We start from the raw sequence: 15297 nt of genomic DNA, 5'->3' as shown, positions 1-15297 counted from the left end.
GAGAAACGGGAAAACCAGGTCCTCCCCATGTCACTGGAACTACTGTTGGACTTTTAATTTACTGAAGAAAATTCTTTCTCTTGAGCCAATTAAAGCTCGGTTTTCTGCTGCTTACATCTGAAAGCATCCTGTTTTTTGAAACTAATAAAAAAAAATCAGTATCAGGAAGTGTGGTATTGTAAATACAAGACAGAAGTAAAAATGTGAAATTGGCTGAAAAAAAAGGAGACAGGGTAAAATTAATGAACACCCTACAAACCCAGCCTGAGCATTTAACTATCTTTACTCTCCAAGGAAGAAACAATGAGACTGTGGCCCGATGTGCCCAGCAAGACTACAAGGAGCATTAAGGCACTTAATAGGAAAGATTCAAGGTAAGGAAAGATTCCACTACTTCTACAGCATTTAGTAAGGATCTATGAGGAGACAAAACGAAAAGGGAAGAAAACATGCCTTTGCTAAAAGAGGGCCTTTCTGCTTCAAAGTGCAATCCAAGGGGACCAAGAGCTTTGAAGAGAGGAAACAGGATAAAGAGGGAGGGAAGTGGTAGCCTTGGTGGGAGGTAAGGCTGTGGGGTAGGGTGAGCAAAAGAATCCTGACCCCCAGGCATCCCCCAAACACCCCTGATAGGTATTCTCAGACTGAAAATGGGAAACATTATTCAAGATGTCACTGCAGGGCTTCCTAGGTGGCGCAGTGGTTAAGAATCCGCCTGCCAATGCAGGGGACACGGGTTCAGTCCCTGCTCCAGGAAGATCCCGCATGCTGCGGAGCAACTAAGCCTATGCACCTCAACTACTGAGCCTGCGCTTTAGATCCCGTGAGCCACAACTATTGAGCCCATGTGCTGCAACTACTGAAGCCCAACGTGCCTAGAGCCCGAGCTCCGCAACAAGAGAAGCCACAGCAATGAGGAGCCCGCGCACCACAATGAAGAGTAGCCCCCACTCACTGCAACTAAAAGAAAGCCCGTGCACAGCAAAAAAGACCCAACACAGCCAATAAAATAAATTTATTATAAAAAGAAAAAAGATGTCACTGCAAAGCATCCCATGGGTAAAGGACAAATTCATGGTGTCCCTCCATCCAACCACTTATATCCAACAGCCCTGAGGGAGAAGCTAAGGAGGAAATCAGGAAACCAAAGCTTACGAAAATGGGCCAAATTCTAGACTTGAGAACATTTCAAGCTTTGGTTCAAACCCCTAGAACTGCCCGAAGTCCAGGAGCAGACTAGGTTTTAGGGTGTCGTATGGTCACAGACCTCCCAAGCCAAGATGACAACAAGCTGTGGTTGCCCAGTTGCCAGCCCCAAGCTCACATGGTGGCCAAAAAGAAGCAGCCTACAAACACCGCCTCCAAGAGTGGCACCCTCCAGCGCCCAACTCAGATGCGGCCATGGAACCCAACCAACAAGAAGGTTATTGATTCTTTCAACCAACGAGTGCTTGTGAACACACTGTGTGCCAAGCAACGTTCACTGGGAACACAGACAGAAACGAGACAGCAGGGCCACGGACTTCATGGAACTCACACACTAGGAGCACAGACAGAACATCCACTCGACTGAACCACTCTACTACCAGAAGGATAAATAATATACAACCACACAACAATACGGATGAGTCTCACAAATGTAACATGCATACCGTATGATTCCATTAACATGAAGTTCAAAAGTAGGCTGTTATAACAGGACAGTGATAAAGGGGGTGGGGTAGAAACTGGGAAGGGAGTTTGTGGGGATACTAGTAATATTCTATTTCTTGATCTAGATCAGAGTTTCTCCAGCACTACTGACATTCTGGACTTCGTCGTCGTGGGGGTCTGTTTGGTGCACTGTAGGATGTTTGGCAGCATCCCTGGCCTCTATCCACCAGGTGCGAGTAACAGCCACAAAGCTGTAACGAGCAAAAATGACTCCAGATGTTGCCAAATGTCCCTTGGTGGGCAAACCTACTCCCCAGTTGAGAACTGTTGATCTAAGATATGCTTATACAGGTATGTTCAGCTTATAAAATATCAACAAACCATACGTACACTGCCCTTTTCTGTATGTATGCGATGTTTCAATACACAAAAGCAGGGAGACCATTTGGAAGACTACTGCAGGCATCCAACGAGAGCTGATGATGCCTGGGATGAGGGTGGTAAAAATGGAGACAGAGAGAAGTAGAAAGATGCAGGAGATGGTACATGAGGCAGAGCTGACAACTTCTAGAGGATGAAAGAGAAGAGAATCAAGGATGCCAAGGTTTTTAGTCTGAACAACCGAATGGTTGATGACGTCACTAAGGGACAGATGAGGGTCAGGGCATCTTGAGGAATGACTGCAGGGGGTGATCAAGTCGTGAGTTATCCAGAGGCAACCAACATGCTCTTCTTGTACAAGAGAATGTAACATGTGCTCTGGACCATAGAGACTGTATGTTTCCCATTCTTCACTCTTTCAAATCGTAGGCTTCAATTGGGTTTCCTGATCCCTCTCCACCATTGTACACAGTTCAACTTGTCACTGGCATCCCTAAATCATCAGACCAAATGAAGCTCCATGTCACCCTGACAAAGACAACTGGCCATCCTCACCAAGGCTCCTGGAGCTAAAGCTGTAGGCAGTGAACACAGAAGCAGGGGTAAAGGAGCTGCCCTGGCCAGGAGGAGGGGCAAAGTCAGCCAATCTCTTTCCAGTCCCACTTGAGGATCTGCCCAAGTGAGGGCTTTTATCATGAATCCTTCAAGATCACTGAAATAGAGAAATAACTAATCCTGCAGCCAGATGGCTGTGGTTACAAGCAACACTGAAATAAAAAAGGGCAACAGCTGTCCAAGCAAAAGATGATGGTGGCAGCTGGAATTGGGATGGGGGCAAGGACACAAACAGAAATGAGAGGACTTGGGGGTAAGTTAGATATGAAGAATGACAGTGAGGCTCGTTTTTTGGTTTTGGCAACTGGATAGATTTAATGAAGTGGGGATGACTGTAGAGAGAAAGAAAGCTTTCTGGAGAGGGGGAACCAAGAAGACTGTTTTGGACATGTTAAGTTTAGTCTACTAGGCATGTTTGGGGCAGAAAAAGAATGTCAAGTTCCCAACCTCAAATAGTCATGGCAAAAAGATGCCACCATACCTCCTCCAAAAAATCCTGTCTAATTTTGAGAGTGTGGATCATCCTCAGCGAAGCCTACGAAGAGCTAAGTCAACATCCCATGAGTACGTGCAGGCCTCCTCCTGCACATGACTATTGATTATTGTAAAGCCTACAAATTTATTATAGTTGGATTAAGCGTATTTCTGAGAATTTTTGTATTGGCCCATGAAATAATTATCCATTCAGGACAAGAGAAACTATCTTTTCTCTCCTGTAAAATGTGTTTCTAAAGACTAAAACAAATTGCATGCTATTTTTTTCTAACCTAGAAACAAAAACACATTTAAAAAAAAACAAAAAACAAAAGAAACCTTTTTGAGGCTGGCTTGTATCTTGCCTCAAGTAAGGAAATATTTATGAGAACTCTCTGGAAGCTATGAAACACTGTACAGATATAAGGCATCACTATTACTCATATGTACAGACACCCAGCAAGCAAGTCTGGAACCTATGATTTGTAGGTAATATACGCAGACATACAATACCGTAAAACTGAAGATTTTTATCCCAAAGATCTAAGAGAACAAAAAGGCAACAAATTACCTGTGGTTACTACTTTGTCTACTTTTATAGAGTCAGATAGCAATATTTCTTTTTTAGGCACCACTAAAATTAACAGGTCTTTTTAAAAGTTCAAAATAAACCTACTGATTATCAGTACTTGGGAAAAATATCAAATATACCCAATTATTATTGCTGGCTTATGCAAGTTAGCATTTTTTAGCCCACTTTAAGGAGGAGGTTATTTTACAAAAATAGGTCAGAGATAACCCCAAATGACATTCCAAATAAATGATATAAACCAGCACAATTATTCAGAATCAAGACCCCAGTCTTTCAAAAGACTATAAAAAGTAGGTCTAAGGAGGATTAGATTCCTGAATCTGGAAAGAATCATTCAGGCCAGAATAAGTTTTTAATATCATGCTAGAACATGGGCTTTGGGGGGTTTTTGCTTATTTGTTTGTTTGTTTGGGGGAAGTATTCTCAGTATCAGAATGAACACATTCTCTGAGAAAGTCAGTCTGTTCAGACCTACAAAGTATGCAATGTATTTTACTCTCTAGTGTAGAAATACACATAAGCATGGATATATACCCTTAGATGCTATTTTAGCCCCTTAAAATACATTTGGCACAATTACTTTGGATTTTCAGAACAGCAACATCTGAAAACAATTACAATGAGCAATTAATGCACTAGTTGCTCTAAGAAACTCTTTCCTTCTTGAGAGTTGTAGATTTTTTGTTTGTTTTTAACATTTTTTAATATATTTATTTATTTACTGACTGTGTTGGGTCTTCGTTGCTGCACACGGGCTTTCTCTAGTTGTGGCGAGTGGGGACTACTCTTCGTAGCGGTGCGCAGGCTTCTCACTGCTGTGGCCTCTCTTGTTGAGGAGCATGGGCTCTAGACGCGTGGGCTTCAGCAGTTGCGGCACAAGGGCTCAATAGTTGTGGCTCACAGGCTCTAAAGCACAGGCTCAATAGTTGTGGCACACGGGCTTAGTTGCTCCGCAGCATGTGGTATCTTCCTGGGGCAGGGGTCAAACCTGTGTCCCCTGCATTGACAGGCGGATTCTTAACCACTGCGCCACCAGGGAAGCTTGTTTTTTAACATTTTTAATTGTTGAAAAGCAATACATGCTCAAGGGGTGGGGGGAAGAGAAATGGGGTTGGAGCGGAGATGAAATAGTAAAAGGAACACAATAAAACCAAGTCTCTCACGCATCTCCACCCTCAAAGCCCAGTTTTCCTCCCCAGAGGAATTTACAATCGATATTTCGACAGACTCCTTCCAGTAATATCTATACAGATACATCTGTACGTCTCCCTTTTATTTTTATTTTGTTTTATTTATTACTCAAATAGTATGTGCAGTTCCCACTCTTCTGAATCACGCTTTTTCTCCACTCAATAACAAACCTTGGAGAATATTCCATATCAGAATAGAAAGCACTATCTTATTCTTTTAAACGGCTATGCCTACCTGGGGACATACCATAATTTATTTAACTAGTTCTCTATTAATGCATATTTAAGTAGTTTTCAGTCTTTCACAGTTTCAAACAGTGCTGTGAAAACTTTGCACATAAGGCTTTACATAAATGTGTGAATATATCTGTAAGAAAAATTCCTAAGGGCAGAATTGTCAGATCAAAGGATATATACATCTATTATTTGATACCAAACTGCCCTTCTTACTCTATTGTACCAATTTCTATTCTCAACCAACAGTGTAAAACAGTTTCTGCTTTTCCACACCTTTGTCATCATGACACGTTTTCAAACTCTAGTCTCTGCCAATCTGCTGCATGAAAAACTGTTTTACCCTTAGTTTTAATTGGTATTTTGTTTGGTATGATTAGGACTGAGAGTCTTTTCACATGTTTGAAATCCATTTTCACTCTTTTCTGTGAATTGTCTACATCCTTTGCCAAATAGGTTATTGGCCTTTTTCTAATTGATTGTGAAAGCTCTTTATATACTAAGCAAGCTCGAGTTTCATAATATATATAAATTACAAATTGTTTTCCTAGTTTGTCTTTGCCTATCGATTTTTATCCATTTCATTTTTCCATGGAGAAATTTTCTATCCAACTACTTTACTAAAGATTTTTTATGGTTTATAATTGTTTTTCAGCTGCTTCTTTGGGGTTTTAAAAGATATAAAATCAAATTGCCTGCAAATAATAGGAATTTCGCTTTCTGATGTCTTTCTCAAGTTAATAACAACTGTAACAGTGTACCTCCCTGTGTTGTTCCTGATTTTTATGGGAATGCTTCCAAAGTTTCACAATTCAAAATGATGCTGGGCTTCCCTGGTAGCACAGTGGTTAAGAATCCACCTGCCAATGCAGGGGACACGGGTTTGATCCCTGGTCCGGGAAGATCTCACATGCCGTAGAGCAACTAAGCCCATGAGCCACAACTAATGAACCCATGTGCCAAGAACCTGTGCTCCGCAACAAGAGAAGCCTCTGCAATGAGAAGCCTGCGCACCACAAGGACACGCACCACAACTAGAGAAAGCCCGCACACAGTAATGAAGACTCAACACAGTCAACAAATAAAAATAAAATAACTTTTTTTAAAAATGGTGCTGGTGGGACTTCCCTGGTGAATAAGACTGTGCTCCCAATGCAGGGGGCCCAGGTTCCTGATCAGGGAACGAGATCCCACATGCATGCCGCAATTAAGAGTTTGCATGCCACAACTAGGAGCCTGCCTGCCACAACTAAGACCCAGTGCAACCAAATAAATAAATAATTTTTTTTAAGGATGCTGGTTTTGGCTTGTGACACTATTTCTCTAAGGAACTTTCTGAATGCGTAGAGAATTTAACAATTCATTCTTGAGTATTATTTTTCCATGTTCAGATTCCAATGTCAAAGTACATCACTAGCTTTAGCACTTACATGATTATTGAGGAATAAGAAATAACAACAATCTATGACTTTGTATTTACACTGTGCTACTCTAGAAATAATTCATAACTACTCCCTGAAATATTTAATCCATATCAAGTCCCTGCCTGATATAAAAAGGCAGGTACCTCCCATTATAGATAGGAAAACAGTCACAAACAGATTGTAACTCCACCCACCCCCTTTCTTCATTGCGGCACTTTTGTGAGTTAGAAATAAAAGTCAGACCTTCTGATTTCCAATCTGGTGGTTAAGCCACAAGAAAGCACCAAGGCCTTTAGAGAATTCAGCAGATGCCCAACATACAAAGAAAAAAGCAGGCTGCCTGTCTACAACCCCTGGTTTCACAACATTCTCTTCCAGACTCCCTGTAAGCAACCTCCAAGTTGGACTCAGGAGCCTAAAACATCTGAAATGCATCACCCAGCAGCCAGCATAATAGGTCCGTGCTCCGTGATACATGATGCTGCCGACATTCCTCAGCCAATTAGAATTCCTCTGAGCTGTAATGGAGGTGAATACAGCTGGAACTACAGAGTGGGGCCAGGACCAGACGCACTGATTGTACATTATTTAAGCCTTGTTTTAAAACAATAAGAGGATCTTCCCCCTTTAATCTAGAAAGATGGAAACAACATTTCACTTAGTTTAAAGATCTAAATGGATTCGATTTCATCTGAAGACACAACAGGAATTCCAACATTTTAAAAAGAAGATATGCCTGATCCACAGGGCTATGAGCTTTTGTTTTTTTCAAGAGCTCCACAGCTCTTAACTAGAATGGCCTTAGGGACTGCGGGCAGATAGGTGCTGCAGACGACAAGCCAATTTCAGGGAGGGGCTTTCTCTCGATAAAACTCACTCACAAAATAACGAGCAAACTAGTCATTTACGTTGTTCAGTGACAAAAAACAAACAAAAAAAACCCCACAACGAACCCACATATTTTTTATTTCCGCTTTGTTTAAAAACATTTAGCCACTGAAATGGTTTTGAAATAACAAAAAAAATTGATTTAAGTGAGAATTCTAAAAGTTAGGGTTTCTCACCCAGAAAATCAGGGCATGGCACAGACACCAGATTATTTCATCCATTTCAGAAGGTTTTTTGAACTTCCTTTTTGCTCTTAGCACTCAATAAGATGCACGATTCAGCTATTTTAACTTTTAACCAGTGCCCACAAACATGTTACAAAACAGCCAGGCTAGTGAACTGGATCAGTGAGCTGATGTTGAAATATTACGGGTCAGTCTTTTTTTTAATTCATGAGGAAATACTTCTTCACAAGTGACTCAGCCCCCAGGACCCTCCCCCTCACCCAATGTTCCACATTAGAACTTGCCAATGTGCCCAAAGAAAAGTAAATTTGGAGAAGAGAAGGAAAAACCTGAAGTTCAGACACAACTTTCACAGTTGCAAAAACAGGGGTTTTGAACTGAATAAGAAATAGGCTTGAAGTAAAAAATTCTAGTTCGATACATTACAACTACAGTAAAAATACAGAGAGAAACAGAGCATACCAAACAGTTCATTTCTCAAGCCAGTTAGGTGGGTCATAGATTTTTTTTTAATGTATTTGAGAAAAAAAGGTTTTTCTTAAGACAGCAGAGATGTGACCAAATCACAAATAAAATCGATAAGAGAATGTGTATTTGGCAGAAGCTGACTGCTTTTAAAGTATAACTGCAGTTTAAGTTCTGCAATAGCATTTGATCTAGTTCATCCCACATCCTTGGATGACTGGGCTCAAAGAAGCGCCTTGACTGCACCTTCGTGAACTTGAAGCAGACTCTAAGGAAAATGTTAGGCAAACTCAGGTGGAGGGTAAATACTGATGACTTATTTCCTCTTATTATAGTTCCAGTTGTTAAAACAAGAGTTCTGCCCACCTCACATAAGGCAGGTTCTTTGCTGGTAGGGATTGACACAGGCAACATCTTCACAGATTTCTTTATCTTAAAAACCTACTTCAGATCAATTAGAACACCTGTGATTGATCAATTAAGGTTATTAATAGTTACCACAACTACTCTCCAAGTTGGATCACCTTGATGCCAAAAAAAGCCTTACATTACATGTACAACTCTAAAAATAGCTTCTATTTCCATAGGCTATCAAAGAAGGTCTCTTTCCCCCTCTCTACCTGGAGTTAGAATTTTTCTCCCTTCCCGATATACAGTCACACTCCAAAAGATATAAAAACATGAGGAGATCTGAGAGTATTTCAAGACATAAAAGCACCAAAAAAAAAAAGTTTAGGCATTTAGGTTAACTAACTGGTTAACAGAATAAAATTTAATTTGTTTGAAGAGCACCGTGGAACCCTGAGCGCTCAAACTTCCATTCTTCTACCAAAGTGGCCTAAATACATATCTGGGATTCATCTGTGTACCACATAAGATCAAAGTTTTTTGCAAATCCTGCTTGAATTTTAAAAAAAGTTTCCAAAGTGTTTGATTTGCCAGTGGATTCTAAAATGTCTGCAAGATAATGCTCTCCAACCAAGATCACTTGATTCTGTACATATTATGGTCCAAACCTACTGAAACCATTTACAAATGATTTTTCTTAAAATACCACAAAAACATTCATTAAAATCATATTCTTTTCAATATCAAGACTCACACATTCTTCTACTAGTAGTTTAGGCCAGCTTTCCAAAGCAGTGCAACATACAACCCAATAGTTTTCAAAAATAAAAAGGGTTCCAGAGGAAGGGGAAAAACATGAAATGATACATGTAACACGAAAGTAATACTTGGGTAAATCAAACAGGAGTGCTGTGTTTTAACACAGATTCTGAATATCAGGATTGAAACGTAACAAAAGCAAGCATAACCAAACGATAATTTGGAATAAGCAGGCAGCCAAACTGATATGTCCTCAAGAAGGAAAAGAAAAGGACGTTATAATGGAGTTGAAATCTTATTTTATGTATTAGGAAACTGAGAACCCAGAAAGGTTAAATAGTTTGTTCCCTATCATGGAACTGAGTCTCCTAATTCTAAACCCAACTCACCACAGGATACAACTGTGGACCCCAAAGTTCTAAATGCTCTTTTATAATCCAACGTCTTCATGCTTTTCACTGAACTGTGCTCTGGGTGGTACTCCCCGACTGGTTAGAATAGCCCTCATTTTAAAAAATCATTTTTTCAAATATCGCACAGGGAAATAAACCCTGAAACCTGTAACAAAAGTACACACCTCTTGAAAGATGGCTCCTGAAGATGCCAGAAGTGCAGAGATTTCAAACTCCCCCCAACAAGCTCAAAGATGAAGCCAAAACCTATTCTACCAGCAACAAAATAGCTAATTCTGACGTTTCCAGGTAAATTAACGTTCATCAGACAACTGGCATCAAGTGTGCCTGCAATCAATGCTAATACTCAACCTCCCTGCAGGGAGGGCCACACTCACAGAGGACCACACTCACAAAGCCCCTCAGGTCATGAATAACATCAGCTGGGGGAAAGGGAAAAGGCGTTTTGGAAAGAACACTTATCACCAGATCCTTCAATGGCAAACACCATCCAAAGACTCTTTAAAGCATTTCTGCATCTATGACATCTAAATTTCTGAGTCCAAAAATAATTTGGGAGGAAGGACAAACTTACACTCCAGGAGGAAAAGGCTCACGTTCAGACCCGCCAACTAGGCTTGATTAATACATAAATACACCTGACACAAACGTTGTAATTAAAACCTAGTCCTTCTAAAACATTAATCACACTTCTACCCCAACTCACAAAATCAGTTACTTCTGCTTTTAACAAGAAAACTGAAACCAATCTGATGTCAATTATAGATTACGCTGTAAATGAGAACCAAATGAAAGTTGTCAGTAAAGTTTCACAAGCATTGCAAAGTCAAACACGTTGCTTTTATGTAACCATAAAAATAACAATGTATATACTGTATTTACATAGTGAGCGTTTCCTACCAGCCCTGGAATAAAGAATTATGTTCCTCCAGAAACAAAGATCCCTGGGATAAACCTGTTACTTATGAAACCAGGGTCTGGGTTTGCGTCCAAATCATTGTCTGATTTTATTGTATTGTCTGACCATAACCTGATCTGACATCTTGATGCAAAAAAACTATCTCCCTTGCCTTGAAACAAAAAATGGATCATGCAACTACTAAGAACTCTTAGAGGAAATTTTAATTTGAAAAAATAATCGAGGGCCATGCATTTGCCTTGCAGTGTCCAAAACGCTCATTCTCTTTCAAAGAATACGACCAAACTGACTCTGAAGTCATCATCAGACCAGTCGCCGCACAGAAAAATCCAGGGGAAAACCCCTAACAGGGATGAGCCTTAACTTTTTTATTTCCTTTCCAGAGCTGGAAATATTCGCCTTTGGAAAGTCCCCCAGCAGTGTATTTGCAACACTACAATCCGGCCTCAGGCATGAATTTAAACCGGGAGACGGGGCAGCAGCCCCACAGGAGTGCAGAGAGTCAGAAAGGGCAGATGAGGGTCCAGGCCGGTCCAGGGGCACGGCCGGCAGAGACAGCTGGCAGCTACAAACACCCGAACCATCACGTCGCAGGCCCAGAGCAGAGCTTAGCGCTCACCCTTGAAGGTAGCACTACAGAGCCACCCAGGAGACACGGGCATTTCACTGAAGACCCAATGAGAGTGAATCCAGGAGTATGCGTTAGTGCAGCTGCCAGAGCCTCCAGGGTGCGCGTGCATGGAGGGGGGGGGGGGCGTGCTCAAGGATGGTGGGGGGTGGGAGAGGAGTGACGGTAAAGTAAAGAATTGAAGAAGCACAGTCAAGAGCAGATAGTGGCCTGGACTGAGAGAGAAAGGAAGTGGACTAGACCGGAGAGGTATGGGCCAGAGGGGAAGTGAAGAGAACAGGACCAGGAGAAGCTACGAGATAGGATTTAGGAATTCGAGGCTGAAGGAAAGGGTGGAGGCCGCCAGACAGAAGCAAGGGGGCGGGGCTGGGAGATAAGAGAGGGCGGGACTAGGTAAAAATGAGGGGCGGGGTTTAAGGGGGCCAGTGAGGGGCGGGGCTGAGAAGAAAGGGGCGGGGCCCGGAGGGGAGAAGCAGGGGGCAAGTGGGGGGGTGGGGAAAGCTAGTGAACGGATGGGGGAGGGGTGAGGAGCCTGTCGGTAGGGGTGGGGGGGGGACCAAGAGGGAGAAGCGAGAAGCCAGGCCTGGAGGGGAGAAGCGAGGGGGCAGGTTGGGCAGAGGATGGGAAGGTGATGAGAAACGAGGGGCGGGACCGAGAGGGAAAGGAGAGAGGGCAGGTGAGGGGAGAGGGAAGAAATCGAGGGGGAGGAAGGGGTTGAGGGGCGGGGGGCGGGGCCAGGAGGGGAGAAGCGAGGGGCAAGGAGAACGAGAGGAAGGGGAACTGGGAGGATGGAGGGGACGGGAACAGGGGGGTCCAGGAGAGGAGAAGTGAGGGGGCGGGGCCAGGAGGGGGGAAGCGAGGGGCCCAGGGTTGGGGGGACAAGGAGGGGAGCGGGAAGGCTGGAGGGCGTGAAACGGAGGGGAGCAGCGAGGGGGCAGGCGGGGGTAAAGGAGGGAAGCGGGAGGGCGGATGGGGGCGAGAAGAGAGGGGGCGGGGCCGGGCGCAGCGAGGGGGCGGGGCCGGCGGCCGCAGCGAGGGGCGCTCGCCGAGGGGGGCTACCCGGTCCCAGGACCACGGCCGGCGCGGGGGAGGGCCGCTTCCCCAGGGCGCCCTGCGGGAAATTCCGGGGCTGCCGCGGGGCCGCGCGGGGGGCGAGGGGGCGCCGGGGGGCGGCGGGGGCCTCCCGCCGGCCGTACCTGTCAGACGGATCTTGATGCTGGAGCCGTTCCTGCGCGTCCCGGGGTTCGACATCTCCCGCCAACGATCGGGCAGCCGCAGATCCAGCGCCGCCGCCGCCCCCCGGCCCGGCCCGGCCCGGCCCCGCCGCCGCCGCCGCCGCCGCCTCAAGGTTACGGCTCCGGGCTGGGCGCCGGGGTCCGAGCCGGGGCACAAACTCCGCGGCCCAGGCGTCCGGGCGGCGGGCGGACGGTCGCGCCGGGGGATCGGCGCTCGACCCGGCGCCCCCGACTCTCGCTCGCTCCCAGCCGAGCCCAGTCCGGAGCCGCCGCCGCCGCCTCCACCTCAGAGCCGGACGCCCGCCGCCCTCGCCGCTTCCGCCGCCGCCGCCTCCCGGAGCCGCGCGCGCTCCCGCCGCCGTGCCGGCCCGGCCCTGCGCGCGCCCGGGCCGTGCAGCCCCGCGTCTGCGTGCGTGCGCGCGCCCGCGGGGGACGGCGGGGCGGGGCGCGCGGCTGCGTCGCCCGCGTAGTCCGGGGCGCGCGGGCTCCCGAGCCGGGGGCGGCGGTGCCGCTCGCCCGTTGGACCGGCAGGCGGGAGGAGGAGCCCGGGGGCTGCGGCCGAGCGCCCGGGAGGCCCGCGGAAGCCGGGAGCCAGCGGCGGACACGCCCCGGGGCGGGCGCGCGGGCGCCGAAGGTCTGCGCCGCGTTCGCGGAGGGAACCGGTTTGCAGATGCGGACGCTGAGGTTCAGAGGCCGGAATCGATTCTCCAGGTGTCTCCCTCAAGGCTCCGAGCCCCTGAGAGCTGTTGGAGGGGGGCTTACGGGAAACCGTGGCCTGTTGCTACACCAAGCACTTTGCGCAAATAGGCATGCAATCCCAGTGTATTTGCTTTTCGTCAAGAGTGTCTAGGTAATGCGATTTCAAGGGAGGGACTTCTCAAAGAGGCAAAGTCCCCTAGGTGTGTTCTGGGCAACTAGTGCGCTCTGTTGACCCTAATAAAGTTGCCAGAATCGTAGGAAGTGTCATGTATGGACAAGGTGAACAAGATGTGAGAGCAGGATAGAAAGGTAGATACGATGTTTGTCATTTTCCAACCTGCGTACCGTTTAGCCAGACAAACAAAAAGGCAGCTTTACGGCCTGTGTCTCCCTGCCTTCTGCTGACACTGCTCCCAGAGTTGCAGGGTAGAACTAAAAGCTCGATATGCTTTCTCCAGCAAACAAACGCCTCTGTTTGTTAACCTGTTACGCAGAGGAAATACCACGTTGATAGGAAAAACTGGGTTTGTTTATCAGACTTGTTTCTGACCAACTACCTGATTCTGAATGCCTTCTTTGGCTTGTGTCCTAGGGAAACCAGACTCTGAGCCCTATGCAGCCATCCCCTGCAGCCAGGGACCTTTCTTAGGGTCACAGTCTTCAGAACAGAGCCCTCTTCCTGGAGCCCCTTGACATGTCCACCTGCTCAGGCTGAGTTCAAGACTCTCTCCTGGGCTGGATTCAAGGCTGCCTCTCCCAGCCTCAATCAGTGACATAAAAGGACAGGCCTAGATGGTTTCTATGGCCCTTTGCAGCTCAGACTTTCAATGATTCTAGTGAAATATCCAAGAAGACAAGCTATGTTAAAGCAACAGAGCAGTAGATCCAGAATCCAGCTCTGTTTCTCTTTGAGGCGATTGCCACCGAGTCCCTGGATCTGAATCAATCCATTTAGAGCCGGTAATGCCTCGAGTAATCCCCATTCTTCTTTCAGTCTAGTCAGTATCTCTCCCTCTGCTTTGTTCCCATATTCAAGAAGTCTCTTCTCAGTAAACCAGACTAAATGTCTTTCTTTCTCTGCTTACCTAAGTGTCGGCCCCTGCTCTCACCCCAGCTGGTTCTGACCTAAAAACCTTTCATTTTTTAACCTCATTGTTTTCTTCCCTTTCTAGCCTTTTCTTGATTGTTTCCTCAACACGTGAGTCAGGCCACTTCTGGAGGGTATCGAATTGCATTTCATTTACTCATTAACAAGTAATACATGGCTAGAGACAAGGAACATAGGTCAGAGCTATGGCACTTGTGAGGCTCTGTTGATTGGATTAAACAGACAAGAACTGACAACGATACAGTGGTGGAGATGTAGACCATTCGGCCTGGGAGGAGAGAGGTGGGAAGAGCTTAGAAGAGTCACAGAAGATCTTGATTTAAGGCTTTGGAGGCAAGTTTAAGTTCAAGTTTGTTGGGCAAAGAGGTGGGGAAGGGCCTTGTAGACAGGGAGAACAGCATGGGCAAAGGCAGGAAAGTAAATGCATTTTCCAGCGCAGTTTTCAGTGTTGAGTGCAGCCACGTAGCTGCTGGGTCTGCTCTCCTTGCACCCTACTCCATTAAAAGCTGATAAAGACCACAAGAGATATTTGCCCACTTAGAAACCATCACCCACAATTTTGTGCTAAGGCTGTAAGCAAGCCCTTATACTGAACTTGAGATGTCCCTCGCTACCCTTTCATCCTGTATCAGGTGTGTCAAAAGTTCTGTTGGTCCTCTGTATCCATGGGTTCTGCACACGTGGATTTGGCCAATCTCTGATCGAAAACACTCGGATGGGACTTCCCTGGTTGTGCAGTGGTTAAGAATCTGCCTGCCAATTCAGGGGACACGGGTTCGATCCCTGGTCCAGGAAGACCCCACATGCCAGGGAGCAACTAAGCCCATGCGCCACAAACTACTGAGCCTGCACTCTACAGCCTGCGAGCCACAACTACTGAGCCCGTGCACTGCAACTACTGAAGCCCATGCTCCACAATAAGAGAAGCCACTGAAATGAGAAGCCTGCGCACCAAAACGAAGAGTAGCCCCCACTCACCACAACTAGAGAAAGCCCATGCACAGCAATGAAGACAACGCAACCAAAAAGAAAAAGAAAAAAAATACTTAGAAAAATTCCAGAAAGTTCCCAAAAGCAAAACTTGAATTTG

The 15297-nt window shown here is 45.8% G+C and overlaps 1 protein-coding gene across 5 annotated transcripts in view; it reads right to left on the bottom strand.

Moving 5' to 3' along the window:
- SMURF1 (SMAD specific E3 ubiquitin protein ligase 1) overlaps positions 1–12721 on the bottom strand; it is a 104011-nt gene extending 91290 nt beyond the window's left edge. For all 5 annotated transcript variants that reach the window (XM_057750037.1, XM_057750038.1, XM_057750040.1 and 2 more), the window contains exon 1: positions 12362–12721. In XM_057750037.1, the coding sequence (XP_057606020.1) occupies positions 12362–12416 (55 nt within the window). In that variant the 5' untranslated portion in view covers positions 12417–12721. The remainder of the gene's footprint in view (positions 1–12361) is intronic.
- Positions 12722–15297: the final 2576 nt, after the last annotated feature.

The sequence above is a fragment of the Hippopotamus amphibius genome, chromosome 9, assembly GCF_030028045.1.
Source record: "Hippopotamus amphibius kiboko isolate mHipAmp2 chromosome 9, mHipAmp2.hap2, whole genome shotgun sequence".
Classification (NCBI taxonomy): Eukaryota; Metazoa; Chordata; class Mammalia; order Artiodactyla; family Hippopotamidae; genus Hippopotamus; species Hippopotamus amphibius.
Note: the sequence above shows the minus strand (reverse complement) of the source record. Positions and strands in the feature narration are given on the sequence as shown.